The sequence below is a fragment of the Mytilus trossulus genome, unplaced genomic scaffold (assembly GCF_036588685.1).
Source record: "Mytilus trossulus isolate FHL-02 unplaced genomic scaffold, PNRI_Mtr1.1.1.hap1 h1tg000215l__unscaffolded, whole genome shotgun sequence".
In the NCBI taxonomy this organism is placed as follows: domain Eukaryota; kingdom Metazoa; phylum Mollusca; class Bivalvia; order Mytilida; family Mytilidae; genus Mytilus; species Mytilus trossulus.
The window spans coordinates 1-16,094 of record NW_026963312.1 but is presented as its reverse complement, the minus strand read 5'-3'; the positions used below and the strand labels follow the sequence as shown (position 1 = coordinate 16,094).

The 16,094-nt window shown below is 31.3% G+C and overlaps 1 protein-coding gene across 3 annotated transcripts in view; it reads right to left on the bottom strand.

The window, feature by feature from the left end:
- Positions 1-15,857, bottom strand: part of LOC134701111 (uncharacterized) — a gene marked incomplete at its 5' end in the record, with an annotated part of 54,953 nt that extends 39,096 nt beyond the window's left edge. For 2 of the 3 annotated variants that reach the window (XM_063562247.1, XM_063562249.1), the window contains 11 exon segments: positions 286-363; positions 2,334-2,506; positions 4,200-4,229; positions 5,380-5,439; positions 7,118-7,183; positions 8,369-8,479; positions 9,362-9,802; positions 10,395-10,508; positions 14,200-14,342; positions 15,003-15,221; positions 15,820-15,857. In XM_063562247.1, the coding sequence (XP_063418317.1) occupies positions 286-363; positions 2,334-2,506; positions 4,200-4,229; positions 5,380-5,439; positions 7,118-7,183; positions 8,369-8,479; positions 9,362-9,802; positions 10,395-10,508; positions 14,200-14,342; positions 15,003-15,221; positions 15,820-15,857 (1,473 nt within the window). 3 annotated transcript variants of the gene reach the window in all.
- Between the last annotated feature and the right edge of the window lie 237 nt (positions 15,858-16,094).

Sequence of the window (16,094 nt, the reverse complement as noted above, 5' to 3'; positions counted from 1 at the left end):
TGCAAGACTTAACTGTTCGTCACTGACAAAAGTTATTGTGGAAAGGGCAGTAGAAAAGGGATGGAAATCAAACAAGACAACAAACCAATAGCTCTGCACTAATTATGAATCTTTGATCATGAAAATGAGTTATCAATAGTAAGTCTTTTATTTAAGCTCTTAAAGATATACCCCACATCTAGATCTTCATTTAATCTCATTTTAATTTTTTTACTTTTTTTATGTTGAAATATTAAAGTTTGATATTAACCAAGTTTACTGAATACTTTTTAAGGATATAATTACCTGGTCTTTCTTTTGTGGTGCCTTCCAGAACTTCATATCTTCTCTCTGATTATCTTTCAGTTCAAATTTTGGTGGAGCCTGAAATATTTCACAATGATTAATTATATTTCAGAGTACTGTGGATTCATTATTATTAGTTGGATGCAAATTTTCATTGTTTTGATGGGTTCCAGTGAACCACAATTTAAATATTCAACAAATTACAAATCTTCTATAGGTTTGTAAAAAAACTTTGTAAAAGCCACAATATACAATATCCACAAAAATGCAATGTTTCCTAAATTCATAAACATTGATACTCATAAAAATTAATGAATACTAGAACACACATGTGAAATCGCGGGCATATACAGCTTAATTGTGAACTGTTGTAGGATGATTTTTTGTAAAAGATATTATGTATGAAGAATTACATAAAAGTTATCAAAAGCCCTCCCCCTTTTTCCAAAGTCCGATATTTGGTTCTTTTCTGTTAAAATCAATTATATTCGTGATTCTGGCCTACGACCATAACTATTCTTCTACTTTGCTACAATGCTTCTTTTGGTAAAAGTCAAATCAAATTAAAAATTTGCACTGTTTCAAACATGAAATAAATGTAACTGCTTATATATAGACCAGAGTCTGATAGTCTAAAAAATATGCTTCTATGACAATCCATCAGTGCTTTTTTTGAGAGCCTTATTAACATGCCAATGGTAGGATTTGAATCATGTATAAATGACTAATACCGACTAAGGCTAATTTGAGGGGATGTTGGAGGGGTCCTGGTCCCAAATCCCAGGCCTTAAACCATGAAATCCCGAGATGCAGAATTTAAAGAAATTCATATCCCGAAATCGTAAATATATTCCCGGATCCCGTAAGGATCAATCCCCAAATCCCAAGCTTAAAAACACCCGATCCCACCGCCCCGAAAAAGGTCCTGCTTCCCTCTAATCTCTACCTTACTTTCATTTTTGCCAAATTACTATCTTCCCTTTTAACAATAAATTGTATGCCCCAATTATGGCCAAATATAGTTATGGTTTCTAGTCTGTGCATCCCTGCGTTCGTTTGTTTGGTCGTCCGTACGTGTCGTCCGTCTGTCCATCTTCAGGTTAAAGTTTTTGGTCGAGGTAGTTTTAGATGAAGTTGAGCATGTTTTACTTATTTTGATATATATGCAAGTGGTATGACCTCTTTATAAATAGTAAACATTTCAAAGAAAACAGTAAACAGAATCAGGAACTTTCTATACTAACATAGAAATACCCTGACAAAATACAGAGTCTCTATATATTAAAGAATAATTGTAGATTACATGTAGATAAACGCGATAAATAGTTGTTACTCTAAGACTAAGGAGGAATAATAGTTTTGATTCTTGCGATCTAAACACCATGATATGGAGAACGTTCTACGATTGGTTATACTTGTGTCACATGTTTTACTTTTTCTAATTCAAAAAGTAAACATTTAAAAAAAAATAGTAGACAGAATACAGTCTATATATTAAGTATAATCGTAGTTTACATGTAGATAAACGCGAAAAATCGAGGTATAATAGTTGTGGTTCTTGCGATCTAAACACCATGATATGGAGAACGCTCTGATTGACTTATCCTTTTTTTCATTTTTGTTATCTAGCATACGATTGGTTGTATTAGTGCATGTTTCAAACTGGAAGTCTTATATATGACTAAAAGACAGTGTGATGACGGAATCATATGCGGACCCCTTTTTTGTCGTTTTTCTCCCAAAATAACTCAATCTGAATAATCATAAGAAAGGATGACAAATGCGACTATGCATGTTACCTATAGGACACAGAGGCATAATGATTGATTTATTGTGGAAGGAAGAGAAGCGACACCCAAAATGAGGTCTTCTCGTTTAAAAGTATAGATATGCCTAATGTCCCTTTCAGCACTCTCAGCTGATGTAGTTAACAGGGGATCAAACCTGGTTTTATAGCTTGTATGACAGTCGTATAAAATTTCATTATAAACTGTTAGCCGTTATTCGGCCACTTTATATTTTTATAATCTTTAAAATTCTTTATTCACCTTCCAGTCTCCTCTGTGTTGTTGGAATTCTCTAAACTCTGTACCTTTCCTGTCAGACTTTTTCAATTCAAACTTCTTATTCAGATTCAAATTGTAATCTCTATTGCTACTAAAAGGTGATGAGGTTTTGACCTTCCTCCGTTCTGATTTCTTAATCTTAAATGCAGGGGGAGCTGCAATCAACAATAACAGGTTCAAACCTTAGTATTTACATAGGTAGACTATGCTTAAGGGACAAAATAACATTTACATGTGTTGATAAACATCATCACATTTGAAAATCACAAAATAATATTCAAATAAATGGAACAACGAATAACAACACAAAATATGAAAGATTCGAACAATATAGAAGTTTTAAAAGTTATGTTTGAATGATGTTTATGACCTGCATTACCTGAAAGCATAATTTTACTAAATAAGCTGAAATTCACTAAAATAACACATGTTCATACATTTCAATATAGTACTAAGCTTTCACTAAATCAGGAAATTTCATATTTGTATGGGGTTAAAATTTCTTAAATACTTGTAATGATTTAAATTAGGGAACATATTTTGTCTAGTGTTTTCAATTTTTTTATTTGATCAATATTTTTTTGCCATCTTCTGCTCATTGAAATCCTAACAATTGATCCACCACTCCCGACTTAAAACAAACCTCCTAAGAAACATAGAAAACTACTTTTACTTCTGTTCTATATCTCAAGGTCATTGCAAAAAAGTTGACAACTTATTGCAAGCTCATGGCTGCTCCTACAATTGTTAAATTCCTTGCTAAATGTTGATTTTGCAAACTTATGCATTGATAGTCACAGATGTGATCAACATAGGCTTCATTTTTTGCAAACAAAGACAAACTTTGCAAACCAACACAAAAAAAAAAACAGAATATTTATGTATCTAATGTTAAATTAAGAAGGAATTTTACAATTGTTATGTTGAAACAAACAACTAGTTTTCAATACTGTTAATCAAACAATCAACTATTGTATTAGTTTTTACACAGGTTGTTATGACAACAGAAATTATATAAACACACAAGTGTGCTTGGATTCATCACCCAAAAGTGTAAAGGTCAAGGTTCATATGTTATAAAAAGTTGAAGTATTATTTGTTACAGATCAAGTCCTGAAAAAGAAAACATCTTGACAGAGAATATGTTTATTTAGACAGAAATGGTTCAAAATGAAGTTGTCACTTTAGTATATTGTTCCCCCTCTACACTGTGTTTAAATATTGCATTGAAAGTTAATCATAATATAAATAACAATTAAGTATGCTATCTTTCCTAGTTGATTTTTTGTGTATGGCTTAAAACCTGAATGATAATTAATGAATGGTTCAAAATTACCATGAGGAATCAATAGTATAGTCAAGTTCTGTTGATCTTTACTTGTATTAAATGAACTTTCAATGATTACTTTTTTGTTAGTTTGGTATTTTTTTTATTTTCCTCTTTTAAAAAATAATGGCTTTTACTAGTATGACAACTTGATTTCGTTTTCTCCACTGACCATTTAAAAGAATTATTTTTACTTCTTTCACTTTTTACATTACACATATATCTTCAGTATTCTTCAGTAATACTTTATATTGATTTTATTTTTTATACTTTCCTCTGTTTGAGAAATTAAAGTACTTAAAATAAAATTTGAGCATTACAATGTTAACAACAAAAAAAGCTATCATTTTGCAAACATTTTGACAAACTGCACAAAATTGAAATCAGCCATAGTGATGTCCTTGAACTCAAAATTGATGTATTCACAAAATCTTTATGGTATAATTTTTTAAGTGGTCATGGAGAATTTGAAGAAATCAACCCAACAAGACATCAGTAACACCAGTGATATAATATATTACTTGTGTATAATTCATCTCCACTGCTGTCATCTGTAAATGTATAAAATTATAACATCACATGCAATGAATGTCTAACACTAACACAAGATGCATTCTATACAGAAATGTGTTTGCTGACTTCATTTGTCATTCACATGCAGCTCAAAAAGCACAAAAATTCAAGCCCTAAAATTGAATTCTATCTCTTTTGTGGGTATTTTTTCTTCTTTTATCATACTGTAATGAACATACTTCGCAGGGCATCCTTTGAAGAATAAAATACAGAACTTCTTTTGTACAAAATCAATAATTTTCCTCACTCTTTCTCATCTTTTTAAAGAGCTTTAATTTACATATTGGAACATTATTGAAATTATCAAGGTCTATTCAGATCCTGTACAGAATGCATCTTGCTCTTCTACATTTTATCATGCCCAATAATAAAAGCTTACATAATTCAAAAGCCTATCTATTTAATATACAAATAATGATACTTGACATTTTGCACATTACAACTGGCGACAAAATGCAACTAGTGCAAAAATAAATATAAGTTGATGTAATGATTTTTTAATAACAATATCGTTTGAACGAATACACATGAACTGTCAGAATAAAGCTGTAAACACTATCATTCTCTCTGAGGATTGTGGTAAAATTAATATGTATAGTTAATATGATTTTAATTATTTCAATAAAAATAATGCTCTTTGTCTCACCTTTTTTTTAATTCCATTAATAAAATCATATTTCCTTTTTACAGCAAATATTTATTTTTTGTTATTTATAAATTTATTTACATATTGTTGTTTTCTTACAATCAAAATTGGAAACTGTTTATCTTTACTCCAATTTCACAATTACTCTTCAGTCTTGAAAATGGGAGGGGGGGTATAGGCCGTTCTAAGACTAATAACCATTGCATGCATAAAGCTACTTAATCAAAGCCTCTCTGGAACTATCCTTAATGAATCTAGCTTTGCATGCAAATATAAATAGCATTGCATTTAATAGGTAAGAAAGAAAGTATACCATTTTGGTCATCTGATTGAAACACAGAATATAGAATAGATTGAGAATATGTGTAAATATTCTTATAAATGTCATGTATAGGAATATTTCAATATAAAAAAATTCAGCATAAAAATAAAAAAAAGAAATGTATGTGAGAGTATAGAGTTCAAGATATGTGTCAAATCACCTCTGTAGAGCCTCCTTCTGGATGTAGGGCTACCCGACCCTTCGGGAGAATAAGCTTTACCTAGCAAACACAACCAAGCTTCTAAATCAATAATTAGTTTAATTTGAGTTTTTCAAAGAAAAAAAACAAAGCTTTAACTCTTTGGTCTGATAACAAAAGTTCTGATTAAGAATCCATTGATCCTATTCATGAAGAATTTTTCAATTTTAAAATTTAACCCACAACATACTTTTGGTTTTTCATATAACTGTTGTGAAAAACAAAGTTATTTTCTTATTACTATGGTCAGTGATTTAGCTAGCGCTCGTCACTTTCGTATTTTACGAAAAGGTTTTCGAAATGACGAAAATATTTCATATCAATTTCGTCACTTAAATTTGGAAAGTGTAAAAGTATTTACATATCAAATTACTTGAATTCTACCTGTCTTTATGATTCTGACAAGTTTATGGCCCTCAGGTAATTAACGTTTACCAAAGGTGTTAAAAGTTGTGATGACAAGTAATCCGCTTATCGCCAATCAGATGGGTCACTAATCCCTTAATTATCATTATAAAACCTCATAAATGACCATCATAATAATCTATTTAAGTTAAATCAGTCAGTCAGCATTTCATTTTAATCATTTCTCACAGTTCAGTCGTATTTTCGTCATTTGAACAAGATTGATAAACTTCCCGGACATTTCAACTTTATTTAAATTTCAATATTTCCCTTAGGATTATAATTTGCAGTTTGCTTGTCGTAGTTTCGTCATTTCAACGTATTTTCGTCATACTTTATATAAATATATTCATCAAAAACTTTCGACAACTTCGATTAAAAAGAATGAACTTTATTCAAAACGTAAACATTTTCACTTGCAAACAGGTGCTTCCTGTTCAATGCATTGCGCATGCGTAAAAGTTCGTAGATGAATCCGGTTTTATTCTAAAATTATTATTCAATTGTCACTTCCCGTTTTCATTTCATTTCGTTTAAAAATCGAAAGTAAACGTGATCTACAGTCTACAGTCATTAGAATTGTCCCATTAAGTATAGATGCAGATCCTTCTCTCCAATATTAAAGAAATTGATTCCAAAAAGATATTAAAACGTATTTTCAAGGATATAAATGATTGTGAAGTGAAAAAGTCGTTACAAGTTCATTTGTGCAGTGGTTAAAAATAAAGGCACCCAACTTTTGTTGATAAGGGGTGTGCCCTGAAAAGAACTGAAGTGAAGTTTTGACCATATTACCAGATCCCTGTTCTTATCTTCATATCTTAGCATCACATCAGTCAATTCATTCAATATTGCAAATAACTGCCTACATTAGCAATCCTAAAGTCTTCAAAGATCCTAGACTAGTCCTTGAAGGACTTGGACATATATGTATAGCTAGTTTGATAAACATCCTAGATCCCTTGCTTTATAAAAAAATAAGGCTGATTTTTATCACGCGCAAAAGTGACTAAAGCCCTCAAAATCCTAGCTAAAACCCTGCTATGGTAAAAAAAACACTTTTTTTAACGTTTTCCTCCTTTTGTGTCAAAATTAATTTAGCTGACCAGAATTCTAATGTGACAGAATTATGCTACTTATTGTTTTGTCAAGACTTTGAAGTTTTCAAACCATTTAAATATATCTGTAAGATGTTGAACTAAAATTGTTTTGACTAGCAACATCACAACATAAATTCAATAGACTTTTTACAAGATAGATTAGCCAGCAATAGAGATAATATATTATATCATACCTTGATAAAGTCGATTATATTTCCTTGAGCTTGGACTTGAGCTTTTGGTAACCACACTACCATCACCTAAAAAGATCAGACAAAAACTTAAAAACTTAAGAATTATAAATATACTAAAGAATTTAAAATAATGGTCAAACTGAAAATGTATTTATCATTTGTTGATGTGGTTCATAAATGTTTCTCGTTTCTCATTTTTTATACAGATTAGACCGTTGGTTTTCCTATTGAATGGTTGGTTTTACACTAGTCATTTTTGGGGCCAATTATAGCTTGCTGTTTGGTGTGAGCCAAGACTCCGCATTGAAGGCCGTACTTTGTCCTATAATGGTTTACTTTTACAAATTGTGACATGGATAGAGAATTGTCCCATTGGCACTCATACCACATCTTTATATATCCATTTAAAGCATATTAGTGTGATGGAAAGCAATTTCTACATGGCTTTTTCAATACAGCAGGTAAAAATCATGTGTTTTTGATATGTTAATAGTGAATTTGCATGAAATATTTGCTACTGGTTGCTGGGTATCTATCAAGTAATTTAAATGAGAGTGTATGACTCAAACTTACATATACAAAACCAGATGTGACATATTTGGCATATTATCTCGGATTATGCACTTGTAACAGCTCATCACATGAGATGCACTTATGAACAGATATATCATGTTATGGAGGGGTATTTGCAAAAAATACAAGTCGAGGGTCTTAAATTTCCCGAGCCGCTAGGCAAGGGAAATTTTGTCCCAAGACTTGTATTTTTTGCAAATACCCCTCCATAACATGATATATCTGTTTAATTACACTGAATAAATTTTAATTTAAACTCTCTGTACTAAGAAAAGGAAATATTTATTTGAGGACAAGTGCTTTCATAAAATATACCGCGTGAGCTTTACGTGTACTTATACGCGTTTGCGCTGTCTTTATGTAACGTCATATCCGAAAAAAATTGGCGGGAAGATGCTTGCGAGGGTAAAAAAGGAATATCCAAAATGGCAAATACCATGGTATTTGAGGCATATTCACCCGCAGTGGTGAAAAACAGTCAGATTCGTTTGAAATGAGAAGAAAATGTTAGAATATGCGAAAAATACACTGGCTATCAGCCAATCAAAAGCTGGCATTCTTATATGAGGTGTAATTACAAGGGTATTTTTCGGGATGAAAAGGCAGGCTTTTCATTTTGTTATTTTATATAGGCAATAATAGAACACTGAATTAGAATAATTGCTTTTAAATAATTACCATCCTTATAATCATCTTTATTTCTGGTACTACCAGTAAGTATTTGTCTTCCATGTTTGTCTGAACTCTTATTTGACCTAGTCCTACTTCTAGATCTGGAATCATGGTCACCTTGATTAATTGAAATAATTAAATTTAACTTTATATCATAAAAAATATTTTGGAGAAGACGTTACTAAGTTGAAAAACTTGTGTCTAATCCATTTGGCATTTTTTGAATAAAACATGTTTAACATGTTTAAACTATAACAAATATTTCAAAATTATGCAATTATATAAATACATATGTGGTGCATATTTAATTGATCTTACTAATAATTGCTTATCTGAATTATATCACCTGATTTTTTATACTTTATATATTGAAACATGTTAAAAGGAAACTAGAGAAGATAAATATTAGTTATGCTTTTTATCTACCAACAGTTGACTGACAGTGAGATCAACATGAAACATGATTTACATTTTTTGTGGTTAAATATCATTAAATGGACCGAATATTTCTATTAAAGAAGTATTGCAAATTCCATAAACACTATAGAATAAAATCATGTGTTTCATAGTTAGTCATGCATGCAAAGGTATATATCAAACTGAAAAAAATAATTAAGATATTTCTATTTAGGGACAACATCAAAAGATCAATGAAGAATAAGAAATTTAATTCAAATAGTTTGGGGGTGGGGGTTAAACTTGCAGCAAGTTTTGGTTATCCTACATTGATTTTACATATATCCATATGGGTCAATCAATTTTTCCCAAATTAAGTTCAGAGGGGGGTGGGGGTCAGTAAAAAAAACTATGTGAATTAAGTTTTTAATCCTTCATTGAACTTTTGATGTCGTCCCTTACACTTACAGATATAGAAATGATTACACCTTGAATATATTGCCATGGTTTTTTTTATAGACATGGGATCAAATAAAAAAATCATTTCTTATTCAAAATTATAACTTTTTTTTATAAATAATTTATTTGACAGTCAAAATTTACCATTCCTGTCTTCATCCTCACTATACATTTCCTGATTTTCATCATATTCTTCACCATTATCGGTATCCATTCCTTCTCCCTCTGTATCCTCATTCCTGGACTGTTCCTCATTTTCTCTAGTCCCATTTGAAGCTCTGTCCATACTTTCTTTGATAAAATTTTCATCCAAACTAAGCTGATCCTCATCATTTTCCTGCTGACGTAAATCCACAATACGTGGATGTGGAACCACTTGTACATAACCATTTTGAGAATTATCATAACCATAGGAACCTTCACCAGACTGATCTGACCCTTGACCTGAAGTTCCAGACATTCTAGCTGATCTACGATCTTTTTTGGACAATTTTTCATCCAAACTTCTTCCATCAGCAACAATTCCTTCATCCTCATTCTTTTCTTCACTCTCCCTACTGGTGGAGGACCCTGCTGTCATCAAACCTGAATATATATATAAAACAAAGACTTAAGCATACCCGTAGCCAGGGGGTTTGGACGAATCCCCCCTTGAAAACAAATAAGCACTGTAAAAGTCAATGTTCTGTTCGAATTGTGACTGTTAAAGTCGAGTTGGTGAGTCCAACAAACCCCCCCCCCCCTTGGAAATTCCTGGCTATGGGCATGTAAAGGCCATGCAAAAATGTAATGATTAGGGAATTTTTTCATATAGATTAGACCGTTGGTTTTCCCGTTTGAATGGTTTTACACTAGTAATTTTGGGGCCCTTTATAGCTTTTTGTTCAGTGTGAGCCAAGGCTCTGTGTTAAAGGCCATACATTGATCTATAATGGTTTACTTCTATAAATTGTTATTTGAATTGAGAGTTGTCTCATTGGCACTCACACCACATCTTCCTATATATATATATATCTATTTATTTATAAGACAGCTCCATTGATTAGAATCTTGTATAAAGATAGTACTACCATAATTTTTGGTTGATAAGACAATATTTTTTTTCAGAAAATTCTTGGAATTGTCTGATGAGATGTCTTTGACAAAATGGAAAAATTTGACACTTGAAATAACTTACTATCTTTATTAATTTGAGGCAGTGATACATTGTTTTCTAACATAGCCTTTAACAAACAGTTCTCATCATGTTCAACATCTTCTCCTAGTAACCCTAGGTCTTCTTTATCATGGTCTGAAAATAAAAACAGAACATATCAAATCAGTACTTTTTTCTAAGAACCCATTCATTTTCATAAGCTAGATGTATATAGCTTTGAGCGTTTTGCTTTCTTTTCTAAGCACCCCTAACCCTCTGTCTTCATGAGCTATTTGTAAAAAGCCTTCAGTATTATAGTATTTTCTCTATAAACAAGAGTGCACACACTGAAATGTCTCGCCTTCTTTACTAATCCTTGATACTATCTTGGTAGACCTAAATATAAAGCTTTATTACAACTGTCACATAAACTCAACATTAACCAAGAAAAGGAAACATTGATCAATCAACCATGAAAATGAGGTCAAGGTCAGATGAACCATGCCAGGCTGACATGTACTGCTAACAATTCTTCAATACAACAAATATAGTTGACTTATTGCTTATAAATAAAGAAAAACAGACCAAAACACACAAACACTTAAAACTTAGCATTGGACCGTGAAAATGAGGTCAAAGTCAAATAAAACCAGCGTAACCGACATAAAGATAAAAAAATATGTCCATACACCAAATATAGTTGACCTAATGCATAAAGTATTAGAAAAATAGACCAAAACTAAAAAACTTAACTTTGACCACTGAACCATAAAAAATAAGGTCAAGGTCAGATGACACCTGTCAGCTAGACATGTACACCTTACAATCATTCCATACACCAATTATAGTAGACCTATTGCATATAGTATAAGAAAAACAGACCAAAACACAAAAACTTAACTATAACCACTGAACCATGAAAATGGGGTCAAGATCAGATGACACCTGTCAGTTGGACATGTACACCTTACAGTCCTTCCATACACTGAATATACTAGACCTATTGCTTATAGTATCTGAGATAGGGACTTGACCACCAAAACTTAACCTTGTTCAGTGATCCATGAAATGAGGTCGAGGTCAAGTGAAAACTGTCTGACAGACATGAGGACCTTGCAAGGTACGCACATACCAAATATAGTTATCCCATTACTTATAATAAGAGAGAATTTAACATTACAAAAAATCTTTACTTTTTTTTCAAGTAGTCACTGAACCATGAAAATGAGGTCAAGGACATTGGACATGTGACTGACGGAAAGTTCGTAACATGAGGCATCTATATACAAAGTATGAAGCATCCAGGTCTTCTACTTTCTAAAATTTAAAGCTTTTAAGAAGTGAGCTAACAGCGCCGCCGCCGTAGCCACCGCCGCATCACTCACCCTATGTCGAGCTTCCTGCAACAAAAGTTGCAGGCTCGACAAAAACTAGCCCTTCCTTTTAATGATCTTGCTTTCAATAGTTTTTTTTTCAGAATTTTAGTTCCTTGTTCATATAACTGTAATCCTTCCCTGCAATTTCTATCTGCTAATCACCCTAACCTTTTTATCTCAAAGTATGAAAATTATGAACCAGATTTCATCTTGAAGTGGGCAAACCTTCAATCTGATGAATTCATGGATTGATCATGCAATATAATGAATTTCTTTATTTGCACATGAACTTTCTATGCATAATAATTAAATACACAGGCAAAAGATATATACAACAGTTGAATAGACAACCATCAATCAATAATTTTAAGACTGTATTGAACATTGTTAATTTAGTTCGATACATTCTAAGCAGACTCTAATATAAGACAAAGGTTGCTTTAATAGATAGGTAACACATGTATATGAGCTGCTTCTGATAGAAATCATCTTTTTGTAAATCATTATCACTACGTCTTTCTGGGATTTAAAAATTAATGCAAAATCTATAATACATTTTTACTGTTTTAAAATTTTGAGTTTATATAAAAAAAAAAAACTATAACAGATCAAAATTCATCTTTTTTTTAAATGTGTATTTGGATGTTTTGAAAACACTCCAACATGTCCAAGTCTGATACAACTGCATGTATAACGTGTATAAGGTTAATTTCTTTGAACACAGCTTTATGGAGTCTGTTTTTTTATTTTAATTGGTATGACATGCATTTTGAGCAGTCTTCTCATTAAATTAAAATTACCATTTGTGTTGACCCAAAAAAACAGAACTATTATTTAAAATAAGTGGTGTTGTATAATAGATATTTAAACGATTACATTTAATTTTTATATATATTTGTCATACCTATTTTATTTGTAAGCATAATTAAAATATGAAAAAAAATGAAGTGAAGTTTTAATAACCTTTATATCACTAATTTGACTGAACAATTGGTTAGCTTAATATTGTTTGCTTTACCTCCAGTGGCAAATATTTCAGGCTTATTTAGGATGAGAACAAATTAACAATACAGTAGTTAAATCCTGTATTAGAGGTAAACCAGGATGAAGGGATAGGGGCTCTTTTCACCAAAAAATCTGAACTGATCATAAGTTGTATTGAAACTTTCATGAATTACAAGTATTTTTTACTGGTAAGATTTTTTGTGAAATGTATCACTGAAATTTGGACTGGCTCTTAGAAATAAATTATGGAATAGAGTATTAGAAATATGAAAATTTCCTTTAACATATAAACAAAACATAAATATGACCAAATTACACAAAAAAAATACTGCTTTAGCTTTCAAAGAAATAAAATTAAAACCACTGAGATAATCTTTACAATGATATAAACTTCTATCAAGTTTGATCAAACACCCTACTAATTCATCGTGTTATGAATAGATATCCATATTTATCTAATGCACCAAGATTCTATACACAAATAAAAGACCCATTTAATAATCAGAATTTGCATTTATAATATGCATGCACATTCTAAATATTTTTCCCATGCACTTGTGTAAACTTTTACTAAAGAATGACATAGGTTGATATCTTGAGGGTCATCTTAATGTTGTTTGCATTACAATGAATTGAAGTATAATTCAATAATCCATAGCCTATAATATGCATGTTGAATGCAAGGGTTAATATATAAATACTGTGAAATTCATTATTATTCGTGTCAGATACAAATCAAAGTGGCTTCCGTGGGTATAGGTAAACCAAGAATCTAAATGTTAATAAAAGTACTAATTTTCTATATGCTTGTGTACACTTTGGCATAATCAGGACATCAAATATCCTCGAAAAGCTAAATTTCTTTGATCCAGTATAATTTGAAAGAGAAATCAATTTATCAATAGTGGGGTAACAGTCATGGATATTTTTTAAGTTGGTGAAAAACTTTTTGATTATCATCTAAAAGCTCAGTAGAATGTTTTTTTGCCTACACTATAGCATGCATGAAGATCTGGCAAATTTTTCCTTTTCTGTCTATTTTGGAATGGTTGGAAAAATGTCTGGATGGTCCCAGTACTTTGTCATGTTTAAACGAACTGTCTAGAGCAGACATGGCATGTCTACTCTAAGTCATAAAACATGAAATTATGCTATACTGTGGAAAGACTTGAAATTTTTGTATTCAAACTTTTTTTTTTAACAAATTTGAGGTTATATTTAAATGACCAGGAGGGATGACCATGTTGGCTGGTTTTTATTACAAAATTCACCTCATTTGAAGTTTAGGCAAAAATATTCTACTGATTTTCAATGAATTAGAATAGAATGTCTTAATTGACACCTTTAAAGTATATTTATCTTCAAACATTTTTACAAGCTCAATATTTGAGGTCCATTGGTTCTCATGCAAAAAAAAATACATTTCAAGTTTAAAGGTCCTACACATTTTTGAATTGACAGTCTACCTTCCATTACTGATTTAAGGGCCAGTTCAGGAAACTGTATTTTCCAGTTGAGTGGATGTCTTCCTGGAATTTGATGTTCAGGTTTGTATTTCTTGTAGTATGTAAAACCTCCTCCTGTTTTCATCATCTTGTCGGCATGGTAACTACAACAAGCAACACAAAATTTAATGTATAAATACTGATTATTGAGTATCAGTCCAATTTTTAACTCTTATAATTGTCAAGAAAAGTTATTCTTTATCACTGAACTAGTATAACTATATATATTTGTTTAGGGTCCTGTTGCAGAACGCCTCTGGGTGTGGGAATTTCTCGCTGCATTGCCTGAGGACCTGTTGGTGACCTTCTGTTGTTGTCTGTTCTATGGTCGGGTTGGTTTCTCTTTGACACATTCCCCATTTCCATTCTCAATTCTATTTATATGAATAATGGTTTTTATGTAAATCATGAAGGTGGTTGACTGGGTCACAAAACAAATAAAACAATAGAAATCTTTTCTTCAACTCAACTGAAGTTTCTTAAACTCTTTTTAATGAACTGTAGATTGAGTAATAGTGGCGTTCATTTATTTTTTCTGATTTTGAAGAACGTACAAAAATGCCAGATTAAAAATGGCATTTTCCGGAAAATGTGCATACAGGTATAAAATTAGATATTACAATGAAAGTTCTTATAGTTGCGATACTTACCCAGTCGCATTATTTGCTTTAATAAAAACATCATAATAATATCTGAACTGACAGTGTAAGAAAAACAATTAAATGAAGAAAATTTTCACTGGCAGTTTACTGTCTAATACATACTGTGGCATAGAGCTTTGTTCACATCCATAACACAGTCCTGCCCTTCTACATCCTGTACAGAATCCTGGGAAGTTATAAATAGCATCTCTCTTGTCCGTCTGCTTCATGAACCTTTTGTGTAGTAATATGGTATTCACTATCTGAAAGTAGTTCTTTGGTTCAGCCAAAATCTCTTGTCGCAAGAAAGACAGTGATGGTATATTCGGTAAATTTCTGATACTGAAAAAAAAGATAAAAAAACTTCATCTCTGTAATTGCCTTTTGGAGAAAACACAGAAATGCAATAGTTGTATTGAAAAGACTTTTCTACACTTTTTGATACTTACATTTAACATGTTTACGGAACAGAAATTGCAGAAACAGAAACAAGCTACAATCTTTTGTGACTTCAATTTATTTTTCAATTTTTTTTTCTCACTTTTTAATAACATTTACAAATGTAATGTGTAATGCAAAGCAAAAGTAATTGTAATTTAATGCATTACTTTGATAAGTGCATGTAATTGTAATTGTAATATATACAATGTAATGCATGGTTTTGCATGGTTTTGTGAAAGTAATTGTAATGTAATGCATTACATTGCAATGGAATTTGCCCCATGCCTGATCACCAATATAAGACACTTAATTCTATCATCCTACTGTAAAACATATGTTTACAAAGACAAAACAAAATCAAAACCTTTACTTATTTGATAATGGGAACTTTATAACACAAAATCAGCTATCCATATAATTGCATGATTTTCTGAAAACTTATTTTTTACTGAAAACAGAAACAATAAAATAATTAGCAAGAATGATTTAAGATACATACCTCTGTTGCACAAAAGCCACATCGTCAACATCAACTTCCTGAAAATGTAACATTATATAAAAATATAATAAGACAGAAGTTACACATTAAAGATAGGTTTACAGAGCACTTTTTCATTTTGGAATAAATGTATGCAATTGTGATAAATAATTTCTAGCTACATGTCGGTGTTAACCTTAATATAGCAAGAGTTATATTAAACCCCCACCCATTCTGTATGTGCCTGTTCCAAGTCAGGCGACAGTAATTCAGTTGTTGTCATTTGTTGCTGTACA